This window comes from Sorex araneus, chromosome X (assembly GCF_027595985.1).
Source record: "Sorex araneus isolate mSorAra2 chromosome X, mSorAra2.pri, whole genome shotgun sequence".
NCBI classification, from domain to species: Eukaryota; Metazoa; Chordata; class Mammalia; order Eulipotyphla; family Soricidae; genus Sorex; species Sorex araneus.
In genome coordinates, this window is record NC_073313.1 from 140,321,942 (window position 1) to 140,344,111 (window position 22,170).

Below are 22,170 nucleotides of genomic sequence, written 5' to 3' on the forward strand. Positions count from 1 at the left end.
TTTTTCCCTAGGGGAATTCTGAAAGTTCAAATTCCATCCTTCGACCCCCAAACCAGACTGAATGGAAAATCTTCAGGAGTTTGAATAGGGGGTTATCAGCTTTCAGCCATCCAGAGAAGGAAAAGGCTTGTAACCCTGGCACCATATGCTGATGAAGTGGGAAAGATGATCACTGTAGATGGCTCCCAGTTCTGTAGACTGGGAGCTCTACAAAGGGACAAACTGAGTCTTACTTGACTCTAGACCTCTAGTGCCCAGTGCTAAGGTGAGAGGGAGAAGGAAGATTGACCCTAGGTAAAGTTATGTTCTTTCATCGAAGCATAAAAGTAATGATACAGGAAAAGGAGATTTGAGGCCCTCATAAATGGTATATAGAACAGCAAATCTAGTAAGCCTGTTAAGCTACTTAAGTTTTAAAGAGTAATAAATCCAGACTTGGAAACACATATGCTAAATACATTTTTGTAATAATTTTACCTTTTCAATTCCCCTTGATTTCTCGATGAAACTGTCTTTGGAAATACCAAGCAGATTCTGCTATAATAGAAAATAGTCAGAATGTGGGTGTGTGATGAAGAGTATCCACAACAGAATTAAAAATTATTGAGGAAAAAAAGAATATAGGAATTAGGATGACAAAAGGATTATGAGTGAAAGAAGCCTAACCCACAGATGAGAGTATCAGTGACTTATCCAGTCTCCTCTATCCATCTGAAGAGTCTTTCCCCAAAGCTTTTCTTTTTGAAAGAAGATTGACTAAAGATATTTAAAGACTGTTTTGTTTTGAGAAAGGGACCCGATGCTCTGATTCTCTAAATTGTGCAAATTGACTCTCCTTCCTTCTCTCTACCTCTAGTCCCTCTCACCCCACCACAACAAGCCTCAACTACAGAAACTATAAGAGGCTCTGGTATTTAGACACCCTTAAGTTCTCAAAGTTGAGAGGAGTCATTACTCATCCTAGACAACTCTGAGCACACACACTCACACACATGCACACACATACAAATGCACCAGGACTGTAATTCCATGAAGAATAGATGTATCTTTGGTGTCACTGGAGAGGCTTGAATGTCAGGTCTTACTTTTTGATATAGAACTCAAGCCAATTCAATAATTTCATAGTATTCAAAAGAAAAGGGCTTCATTCCCACTCCCCTCTGTTGTTGGTTTTCCTTTGGGTCCGCACCCAGCTGTGCTCAGGATATACTCCTGACTTTGTTCTCAGAGATCCCTTTTGGTGGTGCTAAGGGGACCATATGGGGTTCTAGTAATCGGACACGGTTTGGCTGCATGCAAGGCAAGTTCCATACTTCCTGTAATATCTCTCCACACACACCCCATATTAAGCCACTCACCTAAGGGTCTCTTGCAGTGGCAGGTAGGAAACAGAGATAAAGTAAGTCCTGGAAGAATGCCTGTTCATATCCCCAAATCTCTTGGAACAGAGAGCTAACACAAGGGGTAAGATACTTGCTTTGCATATAGCTCCCCCTGGTTGGATTTCCAGTATTGTATATAGTCCCATGAGTCCTGCCAGGAGTGTTCCCAAGCACAGAGCTAGGAGGAAAACCTGAGACACATCAGGTGTGGTCTCCAAACTATAAATATATACATCACTTGTATCACTTGTATCACTTGTCATCCTGTTGCTCATCAGTTTGCTTGAGTGGGTGCCAGTAACATCTCCATTCGTCCCTGTCACGTGCTAGTGTAGCCCAATGGAGTCTGTTCGCTCCAGGAACATGAAGAGCATCAAACCATTCGTTCACGGTCTTGACGAAGAAGTCTGACCATTTCGTAGGTAAGCGGCCAGGTGTTCTTTTGAGGTCCTGTGGAATCCAGTCAATAATGGCTCTAGTCCAGCAGTCATCTCCAAATCGCATTACATGTCCGGCCCATCTGAATTTCGATGCCTTGGCAAACGAGGTCCCTGATCCTCGATTGTCGATGGGGAGGTCGGAACTCCCAATTCCTTCTCATATATATATATGTGTGTGTGTGTGTGTGTGTGTGTGTGTGTGTGTGTGTGTGTGTAAAACCCAAAGCTCCTCTTGGTCCCTCTGGCTAAAGCAGGCCATATCCCCTACTCAGCAGCAATAACAGCCAGATTCAGGGTCTATGACACCTCAATTTTGTTTTGATTTTTGGGTCACACCTGGCGGTGCACAGGGGTTACTCCTGGCTCTGCACTCAAGAATTACACCTGGCGGTGCTCAGGGGACCATATGGGATGCTGGGAATCAAACCCTGGTTGGCCACATGCAAGACAAACACCCTACCCACTGTGCTATCACTCCAGCCCCTATGACACCTCATTTAATGGTAAACTGGTTACCAGCTAGAGGTGCACCTTTCATTTTTCCATCACCATGTAGATTTACAGTATCCCTTTGCACTGGAATTATAAGTTAAACATAAATAAACCAGCTGTCCTTTCTGATCTGGAGTCAGAGTTGCCATAAAGTTGAAAAATAAAGAGAATTTAACATAAAAATGAGAGGGAGTTTTCACCACTGACCCAACTGGTTATATTCAAGCCAAGTAATTGCAAGAAGTAACAACATCTTTCCTACAGCAAGTGTAATGTGATAGCTCCCTAGTGTCATTAAACATACCTAGAGTTGTCTAGTGCTTCAGTGACTTCCTTGCCCACAGGAGATATTATACCCCTAGGCCAATGATTTGATTGCTTTTGTAATTATCTAAGAACCTAGAAATATTAACTAGATCTCTGAGGGAGAAATTGAAAAGTTTGGATTGACTCAGCATATGGAAGCAGGCATGGAAGTATTTCCCACTGGCTTTGATGGTGCCATTCTTGAGATGAAGAACCCAGAGTACAAAACAAAAATGCAATAAAGCAGGTCACATTCAAAATCACTTAAGTTGCAGGCAGAGCCATATTAAGGGTATAGCAACAGCCACAGATCCACAAGAAGTGTCAAAGCGAACCCTCTCCTCTTTCCACTCCATATCCCTCATCCCATACAGTTACAAGAGTTTCTAGGGCAATGCCAAAAGGATTCAAGTTACTAAGGAACTACTTACAATCCAGGAGAGGAGATCCCATCCTGCATACCTTGAACAGCAGGTTAGGTAGGGGGGTCATGATCATCAATTGTGCAGAGGAACATGTAGGACTCCCTTGGCATCAACTTTCTCCCCCTCCATATTTCTCCCTTCCCTCTATTCCTCTCCCAGCTTCCTCCAGGGTCTGGGCCTCGGCCTATAGTTTGGCCTCTGAGAACCTGTATGCTATGGGACTTTGTTCAGTCTCTACATGGCAGCCAAGCTCTCCCTGCAGGGAAGCTCCAAGCTGCTGTCCTGTTGGGTAACATTCACTCTGACCATGTGACTTCCAAACCTTCCTCCATCTTGAGCTAAATATTTCCTCCCTCATGGCTGAAAAAATAGCTAAAGGGAGAATTTAGGAGAACTCTAGCCAAAGGGAGGTTATGTAGGATAAAATGTCATCTAGGAGGGTTGGCCACTAGTAAAAAATGGGAGTAGAAGTGCCAGGAGGAAAAGGCACAGAGAATGGAGTGAAGGAGAGAACAAGACCTGACAGCGAGGCGGGGGAGGGAGTGGGATATTTATTTGAAGTCCAAATATAACATATGGCCTGCTGCACACCTTGTTGAAGCTTATGCACAAGAGACAAGGGAGTGACCATATGGCATGTTGATCTTTCTTCCCATTTCTAGTTGGCAATGCTAGAGTAATGCTGAGAAGGTCTATTTTAAGTGTTACATGAAGCTCCTAAAGAGAAAAGTATGTAGTGGGAATCTCAAGTGGAGCCCAGGGTAAGACATTAGACCAGAAAAATGGAAAACCAAACCTTCTCGCCAAATTAAAGTACCTGTGTTCAACTTATGCAGCAGATCCTTCAGTGCCTCTGAGCTCAGTCACATACACATTCTCAAAGGCAAGTGACCACATCAAAGATGAGAGATAGCCACCCTCCCAGCTTCTGCAAACTTCAAAGAAGCCAAATCGGGGCAATTTGGCCAAAGAATTACTCCCTTCTTGATGCCTGAGCAATATTACAGTGGGTCAGGCACTTGGCTTGCATGTAGTGAACCTGGGTTCGACCCCTGTACCACATAGAGTATCCCAGAGCCCTTCCAGGAATGAAACCTAATTGCAGAACCAAGAGTAATCCCCTAAGCATCACTTGTATGACTGGTTTTCTCCAAAACAAAATAAAATCTCTTCTTTAAAATATATCTATTGCCTAAAGTCACTTCCCTAACTCAATAGAACAACCAGGAGAGAGGGGGACCAAGGCAACTTAGTGAAGTCACACCTTAACGTACATGAGAAGGGCTCCCCAAGCCACTATGCAGAAGTGGTACAAACTGGAAAAAGCATAATCTCCTTCCTATTCTTTCCTTGACTTATCTGCTGAATCTAGTAGGTTCAGCAAGTCATTTGGGGATTTTGAAAACTATTCCCCAAGCTGACTTATCAGATTTCTCCTAACCCAATCTTAGTAGTCGGTGGCATTCCAGAAAAAAAATCAGCAATGACCTTCCCCAGCCTCTGTTAAGTGAGAACTAACCAGACAGAGTTGCTGCAGCTTTCCTGGTTCCCTTGCCTTGCCAGGGTTTCTGGTCCCAAGTCCACTTTCCATCTGGCAGTCATCTGTGTCTTCCACCTTCCTTTCCCCACAGGACTCAGCTCATTTTTCTCCACCACTTCCCCCGCCATCTACCTCTGACCTCTGGATCAGAGGCCTGTTTTAAGAGGGGTGCCTGGACCTCTGACTCCTTTCCTGCTAGCAGGGGCGGAGGCAAGGCAAGGATTACTGTGGAGAGGGGCAGACCCAAGAAATTCTTTCCCAAGGCAGTTGGAGGTTTACTCTCAAAAGTTAGCCAGTAAGTCACCTTGTGAGACCATTTGCAACTTTCCAGTCACACAGCTCCTTCTCTCTAACTTTCTGGAGGGCCAATTGGCCCTGCTACCTGGCATGCCCCATTTATGCTTAACATTTCCAGCACATTCCGTTCCTTTGCTTTCCCCAAAGTCTCACACTCTAAGGGGCCACCGCCTTTCCACAGATTGATGTTTCCTCAGTCAAAGCGTTGGGGTTCACAGTAAGAAATGCCCCGGGCTTGGATTGCCCTTCTACTCTCACTGCTTCCCCCATGCTCAGCCAAGGCACCATGGGTCTCTCAAGCATGACTAGTTCCTAAAGGAATCACGAAACTGATGACAGTTGCTTTAAATAGTTCTCTCTGGTATGTGGGCTGTCAGACCCCCAGGGTGGACGGTCAGCAGAGTCCGGGCAAAGTCTCCCCCACTGTATCCTCCAACCTCTTGAGGCAGAGAGGCCCCAAATGCCCCCAAAAGGAGCAAGCGAGAACTCAAACAAGTCCCCTCAGTTCGAGCGACGGTCACACTACCGCGCAAAGTACCACGCACTGAAAGAAAGTAGCCACCGCCACCAGGTTTCTGGGTCTGCATCTGTGACCGCGACTCGTGTACGCTTTCCGAAAGTGGCCATGCTCCTAGAACCGGGAGCAAAGACGCCAGTGGGGAGCTATTTGGTTCCCGAAGCTTTGAAGGGGGGGGGGGCCGCTTTGGGCCTGGGGGCGGTGCGCAAGCCGTCCGGATCCAGTGACTCCGAGCGTCCCCACCAGCAGCCTTAACTCCCAGATGCCCAGGAAGAAGCACCAACCTCGGGGCCAAAAGCCCCGAACGCACAGGGCCACTCGGGACGGTTCGGCGGAGTCCCGCAGCAGGAAGTTGGAGCAAGCTAGAGGCGGGTGGGGGAATCCGGGAAACGGGATTTCCACACAGGGCGAGGAGAAGGGAAAGGAGGGGAGAGGAGAGGCGGGGAGGACGGGGGAGGGGTGGACTCCGAGCCTGGCGCCTACGGGCGCCCCCAGAGGCGGGGTAGACACGGGCGCCGTTTACCTAGCAGCTCGTCGTCGTCGTCGTCGTCGTCGGGGGCGAGCAGGCGGCAGGGGAGACGGCTGCGGAGACGCACCGTTCGCTGGCACAGGCTGTCGGTGCGGCGCCCCAGGACCAGCAGGTGCCCCTCGAGGTTCTCGAGCAAAGCCACCGAGTGGCCGCAGAGGTCGGCGAGTTGCCGGAGCAAGCTCAGTGTGGCCAAGTGGCTCACGTCGTGCAGCTCCGTCAGCGGGTGCGGCGGGTTGCGCGGGCACAGGCGCTGGGGCACCACCGTGCGCCGGTAAAAGGGCATTTTGGGCGCGAGTGCGGGGGACCCGCCTGGCGGAGCGGCGGGCTCACCCTGAGCCACGGCCCTGGCCCCGGCGGTGCCAAGCGGTGGCCCCAGCTCCGGGTGCAGAAGGCCCCTGGCACGGGCCGGCGGGGCCCCAACGAGGCGGGCGGGTAGGCGGGCTGGAGCGCTCCCAGCCTGGGGCTCGGGCTCCCCCCGGGGCTGCACGATCGCTGGAGCCACCGAGTCCCTCTGACTCCGGCTCGTTGGGCTCCTCCTCCTCCCCGCCTTTCTCCACCTCCTCCTCCCTCACTCTGCTACTTCGGCATCCCCCTCCACACACACCTTCTCCCCCCTCCCGACTCCTGCGGTCAGAGATCCGAAGATTAACGCTTGATCCCGGAGAGGAGGGAAAGAGAAACAGGAGTGCAAAGAAAGAGCTGGAGCGTGAAAGAAGGAATGTCTGCAAAGAGGGGCAGTGGCGGCCGTAGTGGCGGCGGCGCCGCGCGCGCGCACGCGTGTGTGTGTGTGTGTGTGTGTGTGTGTGTGTGTGTGTACGTGCGTGTTGCAGTGCTGGGCCGGAGCGGTCGTGTGTGTGCGCGCGTGTGTGTGTCTGTTGTCTGTGGGACGCACAACACACACTTGTGTGCTAGGACGGGGTGCTCATATACCTGAGTCCTCCCGAGTTGTTCTGGGATCCCAGTACTGTTGTTTCAAGTTGTTTTCTGTTTTGTTCTGCGATTAGACTTTTTCTTTATAAATAATAAAAAATTCATGCGCGCCCGCGCCCACACTACATACATAACCAGCGGAGATCGACCCAATGACTTCACCATCAAGTTTTGCTTCCCCAAAGACTTAATTCGGACTACTCAGCGGCTCAACTAGGCTGCGTACAGCCTGCCCGCGTCGAGGAGCTTGGAAATGTGGAGAAGAGAAGCCAATATCTACTCAGCAAGATAGTGTCCCTGAGAATTCCCACCGTTCTAGGACTGATGTCAAGGCTCAAAAAAAATGAATGAATGAATGAATGAATGAATGAATGAATGAATGAATGAATGAATGAATGGGAATAAACCCATTCTCTGGAACAATAGATTCTGTTTGGCTAGATGGATGCCGCTCAGTATTTTATACAAAAGGAGAGCACAGCGCCTCCTACTGGCAGGACTTGCTGGCTGAGATGAGCGCTCTCTGGTGGCCCTGAATCCTAGTGATGCCCTCCCCAAAGTATGCTTAGGACACGGCTGGGGTGTGCAGGTCCTGGTTTCTATTCCATCCTTCAAGGCAAAAAAGAGAGGGACACTGGTTTCCTCAGAAAACCAGAGTGCTTGAGCACGTGTGTGTTCTATGCACTTGGAGAATTGCAGAATTCTTATGGTGGTGCCCCTCCTCCTTTTATGTGATTTTACTCTCCACAGCTATTCCCTTGTCAACAGTGATCTGAAAATATTATCTACACAAATTTTGTGGGGTAGACACAGAACACAATCATATAGCTTTGTTACCATGTTTCACATACAATTATTTTGTTATTATTGTTAATTTACCCTTTTTTTGGTGAAGCAAGAAAGTTTTTATTGAAACTTACTTAGAAAGGTCTGAGGGAAGAGAAAGAAGTGTGTGTGTTCAATATTGAAAAGGGACTTCTTCAGAGTTGAAATAAGCAAGCAAGGAAATACAGAGATAAGCAACACATTTATGTGTTCAGCAGGAACACGGGCTTGAAGAGCAACCTGTTGTTAATTTCTTACTTGCTTAATTTATAAATAAAGCTTTATGTATGTTTTATGTATAGGAAAAATGATCACAAATATAGGGCCCATTGCTATTCCTGGCTTCAGACATATGCTAAAGTGTTTGCCCCCTGCAGATAAGTATATTTTCATACCACTGAGCTCCCATCTGATCCACCACTAACCTACTTCTTTGACTTTACTGTGGTACCTTTTCTTCTTCTGGTGATCTTTCCTTCATTTTTCCTTCTAAAACTGTTTCCAGCTTGCTCTTCAAGCCCTTATTCTTCCTTGAGCATGTTATCTCACTTGCTTATCTCTATGTTTCTTTGCTTGCCTATTTCCACTCTGAATAAGACCATCTTCTCTGTTGAACACATACTTCTTTCTTTATCGACCCTCCCATCTTTCCAAATAAGTTTCAATAAAAAGTATCGTGTGTCACCAAAAAAATGTTTTCAACCTTATAACCCTTTACAATCTGTTGGTAAAAGTCCTTGAACAGACTATCTGGGTCTGCACCAATGATCCTGAATGACTTGTTTTCATGTATTCCTTTAGAGCATTGTATTTCCTTTTTCTTTGCAATAATATTTTTATATTGTTGTAACTTAGGTAACGTGTTTATATTTTATGTTCGTGGGAGGAGACTACACCCAACTGTTCTTAAGGGTCATTCCTGGTAGTGCTAGGGAAACCATATGTGGTACATCTAGTCCTTGAGAGGATTGTCTTTTATGTCATTCAAAAAAGCTCTACAACTAGTTAATGATCTCATTAGCTTTTCAGTAAAGAGTTGATTATTGTTCAGTAAATTGGACCATGGGTACTAGAAAAGTTAAAAATCAAATTAGCATAAAAATAAACAAATATAAAATCCAGTTGCTGAATGAGGACTCAAAATTCCACTTGGAGGAGTCAAATCTGAGCCAGAGTGACTGGCAGGAAGTAGGGATTTGGCTAGACTCTCCAGGGATACTTTTCCATGACTTATGAGCTGTTTAGACTGGTCACTGCTGGGGAAAAGAAATGAGGTATGAGCAGATGAAAGGAGTCTGTGGCAGTGTTTTGTAGCCAGTGGGTGGCAGGTCAGGGCTAGGTCTAGTGACTGAGCTGCCCTCACTGTTCTGATTCCTGAGATGATGAATATTTTGAGGCTCTATAATAATAAGCTCAATTCCAACTAAATCAGTGTTGACTCCATGCCCTGCTCTCCAGCTGAATCTGCTAACTTCAGTGTCTTCAGTGCACACTGGCCCTGTTTTTTTATTAAAGAAGCATCAAGGATTTGCAATGAGACCATCTCAAAACAGGGCCACTCTTCCTTTCTCCTGGACCAATGTAGGAAGGATTGCATGAATTTCTGGGAGGAAATTTAAGTTTTTGCCTTTCTTCTTATGTCTAGCGTTTTTCCACCTATAAATGTAAAACTTAGGTGAGAGACAAGCTGCAATTAGATAGCCAATGAGTAGGAAGTAAAAAGGTCTGATTCCTTCTGTGGAGGATTAATTGGGATTCTAGAAGTACCATACTCCAGGTAAGCCCACTGGGGCAAGAATGCTGCTATGGTGAAGGAACCCGTCCTGTCTTTCCAGATCACCTTTCACTGCAACAATTACTATTAAACAGCAATTATCCTTGTTTAATAGTAATGGCATTTTCTCTGTTAAAATATTATCTTTCCCTCTAGATTGACAGCCCCATGTATATCTTATTTACTGCTATATGCCCAGTCACTATATGCCAAGTTAAGTGACCGGCACACTGTATGTACTCAAAAAATGTCTATTGATGAGGGAACTGGAGAGATAGTACAGTGGGCAGGGCACTTGCCTTGCACATGACCTACGCAGGTTCGATCCCTGGCACCCCAAATAGTCTCCCAAGCCTTCCAGGAGTGATCTTTGAGCAAAGATATCAGGAATAAGTCCTGAGCATGGCCAGATGTGAGAATGCCATTGTATATTCTGGATCAGAACACTGCCTTCACTAGGGAAGGGAGCACTTTTTCATTTGGAAGTAGTAGGAAGAGGCATTTGTGGAGGGCAAATGTGTTATTCCCTACCTGTGCCCAAATCATCAAGGCAAGTAATGAGAAAACATCCCATCAATAATAATTTCTTTAAATTTCCCATATCCTTGGCACTACACATTCATAAGGAGACAAATAGAAAGTGGGAGAAAGGAAGGACCCTTAGCAGCTCTCCAGAAGAGAAGCTGCTGGGTGCTTCCTACCCATCCACTAGTTTCCTATCTCTAGTCTTGTAACATTTAATTCTGTCATTGTGCTTGGATCCCAGGTTGGGTCCATTCATAAAACCAGATATGGATCATTCTGAAAGTAGTGACTGGAGAGATAGGATGGAACCAAGAAAGTTAGCCATGCAAGACCACCAAGACCCCTGTTTTTCTTCCTTCCTTCTGTATATAAACACCAAGATAAATGGTGTCAAAAACCCAGAATTTTAGTTTAAAATGAATTTGAATGAAGATGTAACACAGGTGTTGGGGCTGGACTGAGCTATCAGGGCGAGCCCATGTAGACTGTACCGTACTACGGACAGGAACATAGGGACCCATGAAAATGGGCGAGACTTCTCGTGTGTCCTGACTGGTTTGGATGAAGCTGAACATTTTCCCCCTTCAAGCTGCCTTCAGAAAAATAATTTCAGAATACTGAAAAGAGCAGTTTTTCCTTCTCTCACAGAAGCCTGGCTGGTCTTTGACATGCAAATGGTGTTAGCCAGGCCTGACCTTTGATATTGTAAATTGTAGATTTCAGGTGCAGGCCCAGCTTTGTCTTTGGGATGCAGATTTCAGGTGCCTGCCCAGTTTGTATTTGAAGTGGCAAGCACAGCCTAGTCTTTGGGATGTAAATCCAGGTGCCTGAAGAAGGTTTCAGTTTCGGTTTTGTATCCAGGTGCCTGTAGGTTTCAGTTTCGGGTTTTGTATCTTTCCCTTCTCAGTTCTGTATTCTTTTCCCGAGGCTATAGGCCTACCCATACAAGGAAACAATATGTTCCATTGTCTCAATGTTCTCCCTGTAACATTTTTTGATGCCTTTGGTGACGTCACTATATTGCGCCCTTTAGAGGTACCATGATCAATAAAAGGAGGTCCACGAGGCCCTCTGCCTTTGCTAAGAGCCAGAGCGAGCCTTAGTCCTCCAATCAGTGATTATTTCTTCCGCGTTCCTATCTCAGCGCCTCCGATTGCAGAACGTTCACGCAACACACAGGAGATGTCATTTCTCTTTTTCCTGACTGGCAGTTTCCACAATTGCAAAATTAAGATTTACAAGCAAACCATCCAGTTTCTCAGTACAACCTTCAGTTTTATTTCAGGATAAAAATAAAAAAAGTCGAACCCATGTTGCTACGTAAATATACCCAAATGGTAGCATCTTTTTGGCTAAACAGTGATTTCAGTTAACACTTGACATTCCGCTAGAGTCAATGGTTTTATGTAAATTGCTATGTTATATTCCATCCAACAGCGCATCTTGCCATCACAGTAAAGATGGATGTTGATGATGGGATCATGATGGGGGTATTATGTTTCACCAGTAAGGTCATAAAATCCTACCTCTCTTATTCTGTTCTTCCCTTGTTCTAAGCATCTGCACCATGATAAATTAATAAGAATTGCCAAATACCAGACTGACTCTTTTTATAATGTCATTTACTCTTTTGGGTGCTTGGCTCTGCAATTAAGAATATAAGTAACCTCTCTCCTCAGACAGAGCCAAAGAATAGAGTCCAAAGAAAGCAAACTGCTGACTTTGGTCTTTTGAATCAGAATAAAATCCAGAATTCAATCAACAATGCAGACGAAACTCTTACAAATCAACATGAAAACCCTAAAACAATAGCAGAACATCACCACAAGATCTGAAAAAAGTGAGCACACTTCTGCCTTTGAGGTATTAGAGACTTCTGAGTGGAGAGAGGTCACCCAGAGCTGAAGTGTGATGGGGGATGGAGTGTACTGGAACCATACACAGCTATCAATCACCTCCTAGGGTAATAGCATGTAAGCTCAAGTGGCCTGAAGTCCTAAAATAAATTCCTTTCAGTCCAGATTTAATGTGTGTGCCCATGCGCGCACGCGCGCACACACACAGACACACACACACACACACACACCTACCTCTTCAAGAAGAATTCCATGAAGAAATAGAGATGAACCGTTATTTCAAAAACAAATTTTGATGTTATTTGAACTTTGAACCTGACTCTGAGCCCAGAATAAAATAGCAAGAATTGACTTGTGGCAACTTGAAAGAAACTAGGGAAAATTCCAGCAGGATGTGGAAAATTGTTTCTCTCATCTGTCTCATCCACTTGTCATAGGTAGATTTCCCTGTATCACCAGCCTCCCACACAAATTTCACCCTATAATCATGTTTTCCTTCATTCACTCTCTTCCTTGTTAAAATGACACTATAATTGGAAATATTCATATGCTACATTCCAAGGGTAATTTTAACGTGTTTAATTTATACAGGAGATATCATATTGGACCACTTCCCGAGTATTATACTCTACCTACAAGAACCACCCTCCTCCTGCAAACTTTTCTGTCCCCCCAGCATCTTATAACAATGACTAAAAGTTATTTATCTTCCCAGGAGAGGCTATGTCTAACACATGGCAATGTCTCCTATTTGTTGGATAGGCTGATATAGAAAATAACTGTATCTATGTCTACGACATTAAACTGGAACTTGTTATATAGGTTAAGAATTTGTTTTATCTGGGCAAATACTTAACCTAACTAACTTTTGTCAAGTACTCAAATATGTTTAGACATGTTATCAGCCTTGCCTCTTCAGTACGGTATGGTGATAAAATCGTCACACATAAGTTTCACAGTTCCACTGATCTGAGTTCAAATACACAGCTCCACTGTATCTTGTGAAAGTTGTGTGAACTGTCTTGTGCCTTGATTTACTTGTCCACAAATTAGGCAAGGCAATATTCAATTGGTGTGCATGAGTATAGCAATACTTACAATCTACTAGGTGTCCCTTTTTGTTGATCAAAGTTTATGCCTTATTATTTGTGAAATATTTTGAAAACTATACCAAAATAAAGATGATATTAGTACTTAACTTTTAGTGGGTTCTAGGTATGAGATAATGTATATAATATACTTACCACTGGACGTGGCAAGTAGGAGATAGTCAAGATATATTACCAGCAATACAAACAATAGTTTCCTCATTAATAAAAAGAAAGGAAAGTTATTTTCTCCATCATCTTGGGTGAAGAACTTAAGTCAATATAACCTTAAGTTCTTGCCTCAAAGTTTTTGTTGTTTAAAAAATTAATTACAATCAGAAATGGTCTAAATATTTTCTTACATCAAATTTCCTTTTCATTTCAAAGGTGCCCTCTTGATAACTTCTTTATCGAGACTTTTCTTATCCAATAAATGACTAAGAGATTCATTGGATTAAACTGGTTTGCAAACTTGTGACAAGAATCAATCTTTCTTCTTTTAGCCTCAGGTGCTCAACTTCCTAATCATATTAACTACAACCTAATTACTCTTTTGTTTGTTTTTTAGGGGGGCCACACCCTGCAGTGGTGAGGGTTTACTCCTGGCAGGGCTCAGGGGACCATATGGGGTGCTGGGGTTTGAAATGGGTTCGGCTGCATGCAAACTAATTGTCCTACTCACTGTACTCCAACTGCAGCTTCATCCAAATTAATAAGGAATCTGTTACTTTAACTCTGTCTCAGAATCATTACACCAGTCAAAATAGACATTTTATATTTTTAAGGAATCTCAGTCGCTGCAGTTACCTAAAGATCAGTCTTAAAACATCCCACATGAGTTTCCATATTTACGTTAAAAATGATTATCTTGAGGTGCCAATTCACAATAGTGATATAGGAAGACCTAACTACCTATTCCCATAAAAACATCAAATATAGAGTTATTCATGTAATAATTTCCTCTGATGAAAGACCTAAAAATGACCAAGTTAATCTTACACCTAGGACAGTTGAGAAAATCATATATAAATGTACATATCAAAGCAAATAGGAGAGACTAAGACTTACTGTCCCCATAAACCCTTAGTATAGCATGGCTACTGATATGGGAGGGAATACCAAACCCAAAGATTCTCCCTGACTATCAAAGGGCTTAACCCCATACTGGGTACTCAGACTTTTAGATCGGCACCTGTGAGACAGACCCTTCAAATATCTATCTTTGAGAACCAAAGGGATTCAACGACCACAGTTACAGTGAGCTGAGAAACATCATTTTTTGATTGTGGTGTTTGGGGTAGGAAGGCAGGGGCTTTGGGTCACACCTGCCTATTCTCCAAGCTTACTCCTGGACCCTCTCAGGATCACTTCTAACAGTTGTTGAGGGACCATATGAGGTGCCAGACTTTAAACCAGGGTTGGCAGTGAGCAAGACAAGCACCATTACCCCTGTACTATCTCTCCTACTGAGAAACGTCTTTTAAAGGACTAATACAGAGAACTCACCTACTTCAGAACTTGATGAAGAAGCACCCAATCATGCACAGTCTTATTTGCTAATATGCTAATTCAATAATTGTTCTATTCATTTCTTCTCCCCATTTTTTGATAACTTTGGGCTTTTTTCTTGTAAAATTCTACCAGTTAATATCCTCATATTAACCCCTTATAGATAGGTAATGGGTAAATGATTTTCCATTCCATAGGATGCCTTTGTATCTTGGTTACTGTTTCTTTTGAGGTGCAGAAGCTTCTTAATTTAATGTAGTCCCATTTTTTTATCTTTACTTCAACTTGCTTGGTCAGTAGTGTTGATGAGGGGTTGCGGGAGGGAAACTGGGGGCATTGGTGATGGGAAATATACACTGTTGAAGGGACTGGTGTTGGAATATTGTATGGCTGAAACCAAATCATCAACAACTTTTATGATTAACTGTGTATCTCACTGTAATTCAATACAAAATTTTAATTAAAAAATTAAGCATTGAGTACCCAAAAATTCATGGCCTTCCTATACGGAAATAATGAAATAGAGGAAAGTGACATGAACAAAACAATCCCATTCACAATTGTGGCCCCGGAAAATCAAGTACCTCGAAATCAGCCAAACTAAGGAGGTAAAGGATCTCTACAAAGAAAACTACAAAACGCTACTCCACGAAATAAAAGAGGACACAGGGAAATGGAAATTTATTCCCTGCTCACGGATAGGAAGAATTAACATTGTCAAAATGGCAATACTCTCCAAAGCACTATACAGATTTAATGCGATCCCCAGTAGGATACTCATGAAATTCTTCAAAGAAATGCATCAAGCACTTCTGAAATTCATATGGAACAATAAACGCCCAAAAAATAGCTAAAGCAATTCTTGGGAAAAAGACGATGGGAGGTATCACCCTCCCCAACCTCAAACTCTACTAAAAAGCAGTAACAATTAAAGCAGTATGGTACTTGAACTAATAAAATTTAAAAAATTTAAAAAAAAACAGTATGGTACTGGAACAAATGCAGAGCCGCAGACCAATGGAATAGGGTGGAATATCCCTATAAACAACCCCAAATGTATGAACATCTAATCTTTGATAAGGGAGCAAGAAATGTGAAGTGGAGCAAAGAAAGCCTCTTTAACAAATGGTGCTGGCATAACTGGACAACCACGTGCCAAAAAATAGGTTTAGACCTCACCTAACACCATGCACAAAAATCAGATCAAAATGGATTAAATACCTCAACATCAGACCAGAATCCATAAGGTACATTGAAGACAAGGTCGGGAAAACTCTCCATGACATTGAGGCTAATGGTATCTTCAAAGATGACACACCATTTTTCTTTCCTTTTCGTCCGCCATATTATGGAACTTTTAAACAGGTATGAACTTGGTGGCGCGGGGGAAAAATGTGTTTTGAACTTGAAACAGCAGGGCACTTGGGCAGTCTCGGGCCGGGGCCGAGATTCGACCCGGGTGGCCATGCCTTTGCACAGAGCCGCTTTGTAGCTGAATTACCAGGATCCAGAGCCAGCTATATTACTTCTGGTCCCAGCAAGTGCTTGCAGCCATGTCTCTAGACTGTGAACTAAGCTTTTGCTCCATGCTGCCCGAGGAAGGGAAATGATGCAATTTCCAACTTAAATCTCCCTGGACTTAATTACTAAAATACAGAAATCCTAAACCGCGTGGCCACTACCATGGCCGAGTAACTTTATATCTCTTCATTCTCATCAGTGGAAAACTAATTATCAAATGTTTCCTTGTCCATAGGGCCGTATTTTTGGGGGATAAACTCCAACAAGAATAGTGAGTTCCGTGTTGAAACTCCAACAACAATAGTGAATTTTGTGTTGAAATATGCAATGTAATCAAGGTAAAGAGAAAATGAATTGAAATTTATCAGTTATGCAGGTGGGGGTTGGGGGATGGGGGGTGGGAGGTATACTGGGTTTTTGTTTTGTTTTGTTTTGGTTTTGGTGGTGGAATATGGGCACTGGTGAAAGGACGGGTGTTTGAGCATTGTATAACTGAGACATAAGCCTGAGAACTTTGTAACTTTCCACATGGTGATTCAATAAAATAAATAATTAAAAAAATAGATGACACACCATTGATCAGCCAAGTGGAAACAGAGATAAACAAATTAGACTGTATTAAACTAAGAAGCTTCTGCACTGCAGAAGATAGAGTGACCAAAATACAAAGACAATCTACGGAATGGGGAAGAATATTCACCCAATACCCATCTGACATAGGGTGGATATCAAGGATATACAAGTAACTGGTTGGAATCTGCAAGAAGAAAACATCTAACCCCATCAAAAAATGGGGCGATGGAATGAACAGAAACTTTCTCAAGGAAGAAATACGAATGGCAAAAAGACACATGAAAAAATGCTCTTTATCACAAATCATCAGAGAGATGCAGATAAAAACAACTATGAACTACCACCTCACACCACAGAGACTTGCACACATCCAAAAGAACAAAAGCAACCGCTGTTGGCGTGGATGTGGGGAGAAAGGGACTCTCCTGCACTGTTGGTGGGAATACCAACTGGTTCAGCCCTTCTGGAAAACAGTATCAACGCTTCTCAAAAAATCAGAAATTGAGTCTGATTTGACCCAGCAATATCACTCCTGGGAATATATCCCAGAGAGGCAAAAAAAGTATAGTCGAAATGACATCTTCACTCGAATGTTCATTGTAGCACTGTTTACAATAGCCAGAATCTGGAAAAAACCTGAGTGCCTGAGAACAGATGACTGGTTAAAGAAACTTTGGTACATCTACACAATGGAATACTATGCAGCTGTTAGAAAAGATGAAGTCATGACCTTTGCATATAAGTGGATTAACATGGAAAGTATCATGCTAATTGAAATGAGTCCAAAAGAGAGAGACAAACATAGAAAGATTGCATTCATCTGTGGAATATAAAGTAACAGAATGGGAGACTAGCACCCAAGAATAGTAAAGATAAGTACCAAGTGGTTGGCTCCACGGCTTGGCAGCTGGTCTCACATGGTGGAAGAAAAGGCAGCTCAGATAATTAAGGAAACAAGGTAAAGTGTGGTTCAAATACCCACTGGGGATGGGAGATGCACGCTGAAAGTGGACTATGGATCAAACACGATAGCCACTCAATACCTCTATTGCAAACCACCATTCTCGAGAGAGAGAACAAAAGGGAATGTCCTGCCACAGAGGCGGGGTGGGGTGGGGGAAATAGGATGGGGGGGGTGGGAGAGATATTGGATCATCGGTGGTGGAGAATGGGCACTGGTGGAGGGATGGGTACTCGAGCATTGTATGACTGATACACAAGCACAAAAAGTTCTAATTCTGTTACTGTACCCCATGGTGATTCACAAATAAAAAAAGAAAGAATGAAAAGAAAATAATCCTGGGCCAGGGATACAGACAAGGGTAAAAATGGAGACCCTGGGTTTGATCCTCCATGTCACAAAAAAATAAATAAATGAGGTTTTCATCCATTCAAAATAAATTAAGCATTGGTTTGAGGGGCAGGCATCTGATTAAACATATACATATAGGCGCCTGCAGAGACATTCCTTAGGGACAAAGACTGGAGGATATCAAATTTGCATTCTCCTTTTGCCTTCAGCTGGTAGAGTTCATAGTCATACTCTGCCATACTCGAGAGCACCAGTATTCCCTGGAAGGGAAATTTGAATTGTATTCAGTGCTCTGTGATTTGTGGCTGTGACCCAGGTGATGCCTTTGATTATTAGCTCCAGAGGCCTGGGAACTTGTCCTGGGGGCTTACAGAAAGCATTGCAATATCCTAGTCTTTCTGTGAAGGCCTATTTAAGTGTCCAGGAGGACCTCTGCCCTGTCTTGGCATATTAAAGGCCTGTGGAAGTGCCGACAAGGAATGGAGGTCAGTATATATAATCATTGTGCTCTACCTCTGTCTCTCTCCAATTACTGGTGTTTTCCAGGAATTAGCTTATATCTTTGTCTGATACACCAACTTTTGCTACTGACACTAAGGGGCATCTCTACATGACCTAGGTTTAATGGTTATCATATTTTATGCTCATGAGTGCCCAAAGGTCTGCAAACAATAATGAAAGAGTTTTCAAACAACCATGGTCCCCAGAGCAAAGTAGCACTGTCACTGTAGCACTGTCATCCCTGTTGTTCATCGATTTGCTCGAGCGGGCACCAGTAACGTCTCCATTGCGAGACTTGTTACTGTTTTTGGCATATTGAATACACCATGGGTAGCTTACCAGGCTCTGCTATGCGGGTGGGATACTCTTGGTAGTTTGCCGTGCTCCCCGAGAGGGACAGAAGAATTGAACCCGGGTTGGCCGCGTGCAAGGCAAACGCCCTACCTGCTGTGTTATCACTCCAGTCAAAATAAGAGACAAAAAATTCAGAAACTTAGTCTTTTTCTTCAAGAAACCCGCAAGTTTATCTTGATAATGATATTGCATCCTGAAGAGCATCCTTCCAATTATACATCTGAGAGTTTACTGTGAAGGCAGAGGCTATCTTCACACTCTCCTGCTGATAACTTGCAATAGACTGTCAAAAAATATGTGTTGTCATTTATAAATAAGACTCATGGTAACCTGTAGGATAACATTGGTTTGTCCTTTCTGCCTTGCCTCAGGGAGCTGAGGTTTATTGGGTTACTCCCATCACAGTGCTCCCATTCCTCTGTGTTTATTTGAAACCTCTTTCTTTGTGCTCTGCTTCCCCAACGGTCAATCACCTTTATCTCCTAATCAGACTCTGGTAACTCGTAAATATTGCTTTTTTCTTCTCCTTAAGTCTTTTGCATAGTTAATTCAGAGCAATGTCCTTTTTGTATAGGCACAGGAAGACAGTTAATACTATGCTTTTGTAACTTGGGAGTTAATTGACTTCGAATGATATTCACTCCTGGGCATCTGTTCTCTCGACTAAGCCTCAGTTGCCCTTACTTCCTAGCACCCCATAAGCCGGGTCCTGATGGACCCAGGACAAGCTGTGAGCTACTCTGGCATTGAAATGGGCCAGGCCAAAGTGCCATAATACTTAACTATAAGTTAAGAGCATGGTCATAGACAAATTCTGTCATGATCCAAAAAGTAACAGCTGTATTAGGATCCTGCTAGGGTTAAGAAAGATTAATCTGGCCTGAGCACTGTAGTCTGTGATCTACAGTAAGATGTCCCCAGAAGAGCCACCCTACAAGCTTAATGTATCTCTTAATGTGTCCATACAAAATCACTAATATTAAGAAGTAGAATTAAGATGTTAATTAAGATGTTAATTAAGTTATCGGACTAAGGAGAGGAGAAACATCCCTAGGTGGTATTTCCACCTTGAGCCTGATCTGCGATCAGCAAGGGCTTTGATATGTTGATTCTGCTGTCCTCAATGCTGGAACTTGGTGAGAGATGAGAGAGAGAGACCAAGATGGCAAGTGGGAGCGTGGAGAGATGAGTGGGAGACAGGAGACGGGAATGAGGGGCAGTGTGAGACTGGAATGGAGAGCTTCATGATACTGGAACAGGAGCATGGGGAGAATGAAATAACTGGCAGCTGATCACCAACCAGCCTGGCCCTCATTTCCTCCTTCGTCTGCCCATAGCATCAGCCATCCTGGGTGGGGATGCAGGTGGCGAGAGAGAGGCTTGGGGGCTCCCTAGCTGCATGGAAATTACACAGTAACCACAAAGCAAAAACCCATAGTAATATTTTAAACAAGAGATCTTTTGGGGCTGGAGCGATAGCACAGCGGGTAGGGCGTTTGCCTTGCACGCGGCCGACCCGGGTTCGAATCCCAGCATCCCATATGGTCCCCTGAGCACCGCCAGGGGTAATTCCTGAGTGAAGAGCCAGGAGTAACCCCTGTGCATCGCCAGGTGTGACCCAAAAACCAAAAAAATAAATAAATAAACAAGAGATCTTTTACAGAACAGATAGAAAGGAATCTAAGAATACTATTAAAGAAGTCATCAAGCTAAGAGAATAAGAGAAGAAAGGAACATAAACTATAAAATAACCACAAAAGAGCAAAATTGCATTAAATACATACCTATCAATAATTACTTTAAATATAAATGTTCTGGGTTCTCCAAACAAAAGACGTCAAGTAGCTTAAGTATATTTTTTTAGAAAAGGAAACAAGATCCATCTATATGATGTTTACAAGGTACCCACTTCAGTCTACAAGTACCCTGTTTGATTGTTTTCTAATTTTTCTCTTTGATTCTGTGTTTATAGTGAGAGCTCAAGTGTGTCTCTTGTAAGCAGCAGAAGCTTTGATTTTGTTTCCTGATTCATCCAACCTCTGGTGTCTTTTGATGAGTAGATTCAGCCCACTAACATTCAGAGAGGTTATTTATATGAAGGAATTTGTTGTCATTTTTATGCAGATTTTGTTCAATTTTGCCATTCAACATTTGTGTGTGTTTCTCATAGGAATGCATTCAATATTTGTGGCAGTACTAGTTTATATGCAACAAATGTCTTCAGCTGTTGTTTGCCTGAGAGTGTTTTATCACTCCCTCAAATCTCAGTGTTAATCTTGCAAAGTAGAGGATTCTTGGTTTTAGGTTATTTTCATTAACTACTATGAATATACCATTTCATTCTCTTTTTGATTATAGAATTTAATTTGAGTAATCTGATCTAAATTTTATGTTGTTTCCTTTGTATTTGAAGCTTTCCTTCTCCCTATAAAGAGTCTATTTTTTGGGTTCCTGCATTTTGATTACAATGTGTCTTGGTATTTTTCTGTTTGGGTTTATTTTGTTTGGCACTATTTGGGCCTCCTGGATCAGTTCACAAGTTTCCCTCCTGGGGATTTTCTAAGCTATCATCTCTTCCAATAGCCATTATCTTGCTGTCTATGAAATAAGATTGTTTCTTTAAGTTTTATTCATTCTTTTAAAATCTCTTGTCTGTTCTACTAAATAAGATCTGGCTGAACATGATGCCTATTTAATATATCTGTAGCAAACCACAACACCCCAAAAGAGAGAGCGAGCAAATGGGAATGCCCTGCCACAGAGGCAGGGTGGGGTGAGGGTGGTGGGAGGGATGTTGGGACCATTGGTGGTGGAGAATGGGCACTGGTGGAGGGATGGGTACTCGATCATTGTATGACTGAAATGTAAGCATGAAAACCTGTAAGTCTGTAACTTTGTCTCACGGTGATTCACTAATAAAAAAATTTAAAAAAATCTCTTGTCTGTTATCTCTTCTTTATTGATGATGTTGTATTCCTTGTCCTCACACAAGGTCACTTGTTCAATGTTGAGTTTCTTCCATTATGGTACTGAGTTCTGCTACTAAATTCTTCAGATACGTGACAATCAAGAGAATTATTGCTCATTTATCATACACAGGCAAATGTATTGATGTACTTGACAATTTTCCCCATCTGACTGAATTTCTTATTTGGAGGGTAGCGGGATGCACTCAGCAGTGCCCAAGGGTTACTCCTTGCTCTATACTCAGGAATTATTTTTGGCGGTGATCAGGGGACCCAGGGATCAAATCGCATGCAAGGCAAACCACCCTACCCACTGCACTATTGTTCTTGACTCTGAATTTATTTATTTTTCATTATTCCTGGTACTTTGTGGAAACTGAGGGTGGAAATCCAAGTTACAGGTATTCTGAAAAGCAATCCAGTGTTCCTTTTAGCAACAGCAGGCTAATGCATATGAGTGTACTGATTTCTGACAGCCACAAATACCTTGTAAGGATTTCTTAAATGT

The 22,170-nt window shown here is 43.1% G+C and overlaps 1 protein-coding gene across 1 annotated transcript in view; it reads right to left on the bottom strand.

Annotated features, from left to right (window-relative positions):
* NHSL2 (NHS like 2) overlaps window positions 1-6,211 on the bottom strand; it is a 314,090-nt gene extending 307,879 nt beyond the window's left edge. Inside the window, exon 1 of the mRNA XM_055121155.1 lies at window positions 5,923-6,211. Coding sequence (XP_054977130.1) covers window positions 5,923-6,211 — 289 coding nt within the window. The remainder of the gene's footprint in view (window positions 1-5,922) is intronic.
* Between the last annotated feature and the right edge of the window lie 15,959 nt (window positions 6,212-22,170).